This window comes from Nestor notabilis, unplaced genomic scaffold, assembly GCF_000696875.1.
Source record: "Nestor notabilis isolate BGI_N333 unplaced genomic scaffold, ASM69687v1 scaffold36248, whole genome shotgun sequence".
Lineage (NCBI taxonomy): Eukaryota > Metazoa > Chordata > Aves > Psittaciformes > Psittacidae > Nestor > Nestor notabilis.
The window spans coordinates 1-8,682 of NW_009941306.1; the positions used below are offsets into that span (position 1 = coordinate 1).

Here is an 8,682-nt window from a genome sequence, read left to right on the forward strand (position 1 = left end):
ACCCAAACCATTCTATGATTCTATAATAAATAAAAGGATGTTTTTCCAATTAAACAAAACCAAACAACTAAACAAACAAAAAAGAAGCTGGAAATACACCTGCTGTTAACAGATTATTCGAATCGGCCTGTTACTTACCAACATTTCGAACCTGTTCCGATATATCTGCCCTTATATCAGAAATATCCCACATTGCAAGGAAAGAATCAAAGCACGACCCTTCTTCTGCTTCTTGAACATAAGGTTTGTAGGAAAAACTGTAGTGATGTGCAATAGCTGCCAGGAACATCTCAACACAAATGATAAAATCCTGCAACAAGAGAAAAATATTAACTTAATCATTCATAACTGGAGAAAGATAGCTCTGGGCTTCTTCTGTAACTGAAAGACTGCAATTGCCAGGGGATACTGGCATCATCTATTTTTCCACCAGAGGCAGGATACTCTTGGCAGGCTTCAGAGAGCCACGTGTACTATATTCATACTGGAATCAGTCCTTGTCTGAGGGACTGACTTGCTGGAAGCAGATACTGAACAAGCAGCAGCTCTGCAATGAATTCTTGCAAGAAATGCAAGGATATCCAACGAAGTATTTAACTGGGATACATTCCTTCTGCCCAACACATGGAAATAAAAGTGCTGAGTATGAAACTCACTTAGGATGACTGGCTGAAACTTAGCCCAAGTTATAATAAATTCAGTACCAATCTAGCCTGTGTTAATTAAAGTGGGCATGACAATATTTGCTTGAGATCAGCTATGTCACCCTACATACAGCCATTCCTAAGAAGCCATTGTCTGCTCCTACCTGTAGGCCTGTGGCTACAGCTTCCACACTTTGCCATTCCCAGGTGTGTTTCTCAGAAATAACGCCAACTTTCACCAACAATGCAATAAGCACAGCTTGCCTATAAAGATTATTTTAACAGATTATTATTGTTGTTGTAACAGTAGTGCCAAAAAGCCTGCAAGCAAAGCTGGTAAACGAGGCCCGTTTGTATGTATACATAGGAAGAACCTTACAAAACCGATACTGTTTATGTATTTAGATTTTAAGAGGAAGAAAACAGACTTAAAAGAGATGTCATTCATCCGTGGTCCTAAAGATCAACCAAGAACAATCAAAGAGTTTGTTGTTTCAGTTAGTTATTAGAACAAGTTGCTTCTCTTTCAGGGTTTAACTGCAGCCCGCAGTGAAATGTTCAGATAGTCAAATGCACTCACTCATTAGCAGCCAATTGTGAGCTATGTTTAAATAGTAATTCATGGTTAACTTATAGTCACTGACTTTGAAAAAAAAGTTGGCTTTTTTACTTTAAAAAGTAAAAAAATAAAAATAAAAATTCTTTTGAAATAATTGCATGTGAAGATTCTAAAATAAATTATGCTCTTGAGCATCACCTTACAAAATACCAAGTCTGATAAACAATCTCAAGTGAACAGGACTACTGTGTCCAATGCACAAACACCCTTTCCCCCTCACAACACTTCACTAAGATCGTGGGTAGATTTTTTGAGGGCTCTAACCTCAGTAACAATACAGCTTTTTTGGCTTTTTTATGATCCACCCTGAGAGCAAGAAGTAATGAGTAAATAATTCACTTACCAGAAAGAAACAAAAACTACCATCTTCACACAGAGGAACTTGCCAACAGGTTGGATAGGGTTCAGTTCTTCACGTAGCACTTTATAAAACAGCACCAGACAATACATAGCAAACTAACAAGGAAAAGAAAATGGGGAAAGGAAGAAAAAAAAAAAAAAAAAAAAAAAAAAAGAAAAGCTTTCAAAATCCTTGTTTATTTTGTGAGGGAATTGTTTTACAGCACCTCTTCAGTTAAAGAATATATCACAGCACAACACAAACTTAAAAGGCTATTTGTTTTAGACAAGTGGCTCTGAATTTATGCAATCTTTAATTTACTGTTTTAAAGCAGACCTCTTTTTTTGCCTGGAACTGTATTTCTGAAATGCATGGTATTGGCAGACAAAGGTCATCTGTCTACACACTAAAGCAAAGCATAGGAAGGTCCCATAAAACCTTTCCAATGCCAAGCTAGGGAAAATAGAACAAAAGGCACATGTTCTTTCAGCCTTCTGTTAGGAACACCTCAAATGTTGTCTCTTTATGAGAGATGAGGCAAGGAATGCAATCTTCACTGCAAATCTGAACGTGTTTCCTATTAATGACAACTGCAAGCAACCAAACTGATGTACAGGCAAGCCTAAGGAATCTATCTCACCTTTTCACACACATTCTCCTAGCCTCTTACTATCAAGTTTCTTTAAGCAATCATGGCAACCAGTACATGCAGTAGTACATTCTGCTGTTGGGACCGTTGTCACAGCAGACGGAAGTTAGAACACCTTCTGCGACAGCCACCCATCAAATACAGGGGTGGCAGTAGGAGGAGGATGTCCTTTCCAGGTGGGATGTTACGGTGCTCTGAGTCCTACTGCTGTGGCCAAGAGAAGGAAGAAGCTTAGAGGCTAGAAGGCTAAGTAGCACGGAGCCAGAGCTGCTGCTCTTTCTTCTTGCAACAGCTCATGTATAACATGCCCTAGGTCAAGCAGAAAATGATTCCTCTGCATTCCCAGCAAGCCACTAAATGCAATCCCTGACCTCCAGAAATGAAACTTTCAAGTGCAGGGGCTGACACCTTACCCTTACTCTGACATCATCTGGCAGCTGGACCAACAAGACAAGGTGTAAGGCAGGCCAGAATCTCAGCACTGAATACAGTGTTCCATTTTTTTTCCTGTCAATATTGTTATCACACAGTATTTTTAACGTATTTTTTTTTTAGTGCTGATTCTTTGTGTGTGTGCTGGGAGGAAGCTACAGGAGTGGGTGAAGTCATCTCTTCTGCAGAGGCAAGTCTGCAGCTCTAACACGCTTGGGCCACACGACCTCGCTCATCAAATAGTTTAGGGTAGAGAGATGGGACACTTTATTGCTTTGTGGAGCTTCATAGTTAAAAATACGAAAGGATTTCGATTATCTGTTTTCCTACTATTTTGCACATATAATATTTAACAGATAGCAACTTTGATTTACAGTGATAGTCTACCCATAAGAACTGCCAGACATGAATAAAATTCCTGTCAATAGTTCACACAGAAGCCTCATACAATACTAAACCAATAGGTTAAAAGAGCAGAAAGATGCACTTTTGATACTCACTAGCTGTGACATGTTGTTAAGTATAACCAAGTAAGTCCAAGCATTGTTGAAGCTGAAATTTCCTTCATCGTACACTCCCACTAGTTCACAAATTCTGAAAGAATTTTTAGAGTTACAAACTACACAGCAGAAGATCACTTTCTTGAAGTGCTGTACCTTCATTACATCCATCAACTGCTAGAATCCAAAATCTCTTTTGGAACTCAAATACAGACATTGGGGATATGCACAAAAATCACTTTCCAACAGCATATGGTGTAGGAAGCTCATACTGTATTTTCCATAGACGAAATTGCGTCTGAATGCAGGGTTAACATATCCCACTGCTCGATTAATTCAACAATTAAACATCTTTTTTAAAAAAAAACTGTTTTGCTTTTAACCGTTAGAAGACCTACAGCCAATATATATATTTATATGGATATTCTTTGGGAGCAGCAATTTTTTCCACAGTCTCACAGAATGACCATCAATACAAAGTTCATGAAATTAAGCTTTCAGCACCAACATGCATTAACTGCCTGCTATTCCTTTATAACAACAGGTTATATGATACGTATGAAGGCACAGTCAGGCTTGTCACACGTGAAGTTTAATAAAATTTAAAAAGTTCCATGAACCTGACTTTAAAAATACCAACTGTTGAAGCCAGGGAGAAAAGCGAGAAGTAAAAAAAAGACTCTAAAAATTAAGAGATCATTAAAATGTCTTTTCCACATCAACATTCTCTCCCACTGCCATCAGCAGCAGGCATTAAGTATTTATTTCAATTCTGCAAATAGTCATTTGCTATAGGGAAGTCATAAAGAAATCATAGGTTGATTCAAATTGCCGGGATGCATTTAGCATATAACACAACCAATCTGCTTTCAAACTGCCTCAGTTCAATAAAAAGGGCATGAAAACTCTTTCCAGCGTAACTCAAAATTACATCCTGAAGATCAGTATTAATTATTTATGAGCGTACTTACAAAGCAATAATGGTAGTAAATGGTCTGACAACAGTGTACTGCAAAACACCCAGTTTGCATCTAAATAATAAAACTCTGCAAGAGAAACACAAAATTCATTGTACGTGAATTTAAAGACAATTAATTTATGGAAGTTTCCTGTTCTCAGGAGTTTCACTAAACTGAATTTTTATTTCATGGTAATTTCAACTTCTGCTTCCAGGACTTCAGGTGCTACAGTTATAGTGTGTATACGCACATTACAGAAAAGACCTAGACTCTTATAGATACCTAACAGGAAATATTCAATGATTCACGTTTTAGTCATGGAAAACTTCTTTCTGGGCTAAAGAAAACTAATGCAATTTTCACTATGCTTGAAGGCGTTTAAGAATTACTTACTTTCATGGTTTGTCTTTAATATTTTAAAGAGCTTTATCAAAATCTCTTGAGAGAGATGCTTATCAGATTAAGCATGCAGAAACAAACAGTTCAGGGGCATACAGCCTTTTGTCCTTCACCTGTGGAAGTAAAAGCAGTAGGCTATCTGGTCTACCAGTGATTCTACATGAAGGGTTTTGGCAAATATCATTCCGATGGCAACGCAGGCAAATTCAAGGGGACGTTTTTCCAATACTTTTCAAAAAAATAGTCAGCACCACCTGAGTCAATGCATGTTAGAAATAAGTATGATTTATAGGATGTTTTACAGCTAAATGAAACGGGTTCACAGCTGCTTTCAGTAGGGGATCATAAAACTCTCCCAAGCAACAGAAGTTATACTACTAAATACGAAAACAAAACATTTGTATCTGATTATACAGCTTAAAATTGTAAAACGTTATCATATACTCACTCTCCCATAGCCCACGACGGACAACAACATAGAGGTGGCAGATGTCTCTGCTGATCTTTCGCTTCTATTATTAATACGAGGTTTGGATACCGGTTGGTTAGATAATTTGAAAGAAAAACCATAAAGTTATAGATGACATAAGCTTCATAGCATTCTCGACATGTATCCACATATATTGCAATGTTGGGGTATTTCAAAGCTATCCACTGTAAGAAGAGAGGTACACAAAAGATTACACGCAAGAAAGACCAAAGTGATTCCAATGACAACACTGGCTGGCTAGTTCAGCAAGCAATACTCCATCAGGCAGCAGGCATTAATTAGACTGGGCTTGAAGCATTTGGCTGATGAGAGTGTGATGCTACAGCTAGAAAATAACGTTCTGTAGAAATACTAGTAGATTTTCAGATTGCATCTCTGCTGCTTCAAATGCTTAAAGCACTGCACAGGAGATGCTCTGTATCTTTGACCACACAATTCAGTCTTTATTTAAAAGTAACCTACTCCTGTTAGGAGGAGACAAGATAGAACTGTTTCCCCGAGATTCACATATTCATTGTCAATATGGGTTTGAAAAATATGTTTTTAGTCTGATAGTATAAAGACGATTTATTTTGGTATATAACATGTAAATGTTTGTTCTGGCATGTTTGAAAAATACAGAAGAGTGCAGAAGATTAGCCTTAAAGTAGTAGTCATCCCTCTAAACCAGAATTTCAGACAGAAAAGTGATTTTGGGTAATTTGGGTTTTTTTTTTCTTTTCCTGAACTGTGATTATGCATCAGCTGTCAGAGCTTCCAGTTTTGAGTATCACACTGAAACTGTTCAGTGCAACCTGCCCTACTGGTTTTGATTTTTGTTTATTTGAGGGGGGTGTGGTGTGTGGATGTTAAAGAGGCAGGTCTTTTGAGTTTACTTTGCTTCCCTAGGTTCTAGCAGAGCAAATGTACCTTCTCTGACCTTATTAGAACTACAAGGAAGATGCTTCACACCCTCAACACACTTAAGAAATACTAGAGATGACAGGTAGTGCAACGCCTTTGTGGAAGCAGCAATACTGCAACTAGTAAACTGAGAATACAGTGTTTGAATCTGGGAACTTTATGTTCAGCTCAGATTAAGCACTCTAGGAGGATACCACATATGCAGCAAAGGCCATAAGATCCAGGAGCCTGGAGAAAGATTTCAGTATATCAGAAATGTCCCTGAATGCCTGGCTAGAGCTCATTTACTTAGGAAGTAATTTTCTTCCAAAGGAACATTCTGCACTTCAAACTGAAGTATCAACCTGAGGTACTTGATATTCCCAGCAGGAAACAGGTGAAGTTTTCTTCGCCACTCTCCTTCACTCTCAAGATCTCTCTAAATCCCAGTCTTTCAAAAATAAAAAATGGAGAGCATACATAAGGATGACACTTCAGAAACACTCAAGAGATGAGGGGGAGGAATAAAAAAAAAAAAAAAAAAAAAAGAAAAAAAAAAAAAAAAAAAAAAAAAAAAAAAAAAAAAAAAAAAAAAAAAAAAAAAAAAAAAAAAAAAAAAAAAAAAAAAAAAAAAAAAAAAAAAAAAAAAAATCAAAGGAAAAGTTCCTGGAAAGCCGTCTTTTACAGAGGAAACAGAAATATCTGCAATGTCAGGAGGTGATGACAACATGTAAACACACATCCTGCACAGTCCGCAGGTTTAGTATGTTGCTTAACCCAGGCTGAAATCATCTCCATACGTGACATCTTTAAGCGAACCATATCTGCTATGGCCAATTCTACGGCATAAAAGTACTGAGAGTGAATTTTTTTGTGCGACCTTATCCTTTGCCCCCTGAAGCAAAAAGGAAGAATTTTAGCACTAAGCATAACCTGAGAAAGAAAAGTAAGGCACTGAATTTTGAGACAGTACTTGGATCACTCTGCTTTCCAGTTCAGCTGTGACTGAAGATGGAAGGACCAAAAGCAGGCTCTTGCCATGCCCCTTTCCACAACTGGCATAAATGATACTCAAGGACCAGGTTAAAAAAGGTTTGCAAAAGCAATCCCACAAGCTCCACAAGAAGAACGTAGTACCACTAGAACTAGGCTTCTGACATACTCCATAAAATAAGAATGCCCAGACGTTTCTGGGACTACAATTCTCCATGCAGCATAGTTTCTGCTAATTGTGATATTGTTTTCCCCTCACTCCCCCAGCAAACAGAATTTTATTAAGCTGTTAACAGTAAGAGAACACTTACACTGTCTAAACTGTAAATCGGCACCATCCATAGAATCCTGTTACAATAACAAAAGAACATTTAATATTACTAGAAGTATTTTTAGTCTGAATTAAATTCAACATTTGTAACAAAGGTAAAATGGGAGATGTTACCTTATTATTGGTTTCTGTAATTCGGGTTGAGTATAATGGACTAAGTGTTGTAGTATTCCCCAGAGAGATATTGGTATAGTCATTAGTAGAAATATCCCAGCGATAAACCATGCCTTGGTATGAATTCCAACCTTGCAAAGAAAAAGAAGAACATGAGATCAAAGTTTCAGTAGTAATACTTCAAAGTTTTAGTAGTATAGCAAGAAAAATAATTCATCTTTCCTTTTTTATGTGAATAAAGTTTTAAGATGTCCATTAAGTACATACCCCAATATTAAGTTTCGTTTTTCTAACTCTTCTTAAACAAAAACTTCCTTGCAATCTGTGGTTGTGGCTTAGAGTAAAACTTAAAGAAAAAGATGAAAAATCTTGCAAAACCAAACAAAACCATCACCAATGAACACAAAACATTCTACAAAAGCACAGTGATGCTCAGTATTTATTTTAATGAAAGCCACAATGGATTCCTTGCTTCAGGTCTGGAACTTGTCTCAGCTCGGTGCTTCATTACAAAGTTTCTGAAAGCTTGTGGATTTAAAGCATTTTTAGTTTTAAAATCAGTTCCAACTAGCAATCAGTTTCAACTAGTTTCATTTAACAATCTGAAACAGACATGTGTACATATATGTCTGCTAAAACACAGGGCTACAATTTGAAAATAACACTCTGAAAAATAGCTATATTAATAATCCTGAGTACCAAAACCTGAGAATCATAGCAGACTCTTCTCAAACACTGAGAATTTCTTCTCTGATTCCCTACTGCACATCAACATCCCAAGTCTTCTGTTGATATCCAGTTCCAAGATCACTTCTGAGTAGTTTTGCTACCAGTATCAGATTTAACGACTCTGAAATCTCAGATACCACTTCAATACACACATCCATTATGCTGAACATACAAAGGCATCGGAACGGGGTTTCAAAATCATAAATTTAAAACATACTCAAGACAGATTTTACTGCCAAGTGATTAAAATCCTACCATGAAAGAGCTCACCTCCCGTGGAAAAAGCCTGTATTGAACTGGACAATATATACTTTCCAAGGTTAAACAGCATGGAAGTGAAGCTACTGTATCTGCTAGCTCAGTTCTCCCTGCTCAGACAGAGCTACCCAAGATACTAGGTCGTGAATGCCAGCGTTACTACTACCAAGTGTGAAAACCTAAGTTCCGGGCAGGGCAAAGCTCCAGCCGGGCTCCTGTAGCGACTGACTTCAGTTTCTTCAACATCGTACCAACTGTTCAAACATCAACTATTACTGAACCGGAAGGAGAAAGAATTCCCGTCGTGTTCCATCTTGCTTCGTTCGTGCTTTACCGGCCCCGC

General features: G+C 37.5%; 1 protein-coding gene across 1 annotated transcript; it reads right to left on the reverse strand.

Moving 5' to 3' along the window:
* Window positions 1–138: 138 nt before the first annotated feature.
* TMEM184C (transmembrane protein 184C) lies at window positions 139–8,585 on the reverse strand (the record flags this gene model as incomplete). The annotated part of the gene is made up of 9 exons (XM_010020800.1): window positions 8,506–8,585; window positions 7,353–7,496; window positions 7,219–7,255; window positions 4,991–5,196; window positions 4,156–4,230; window positions 3,185–3,278; window positions 1,607–1,719; window positions 809–908; window positions 139–310 (listed from the first exon to the last, which is right to left on the reverse strand). Coding segments are annotated over exons 1-9 (1,021 nt in total), but the record flags the coding sequence as incomplete, so codon positions are not given.
* Between the last annotated feature and the right edge of the window lie 97 nt (window positions 8,586–8,682).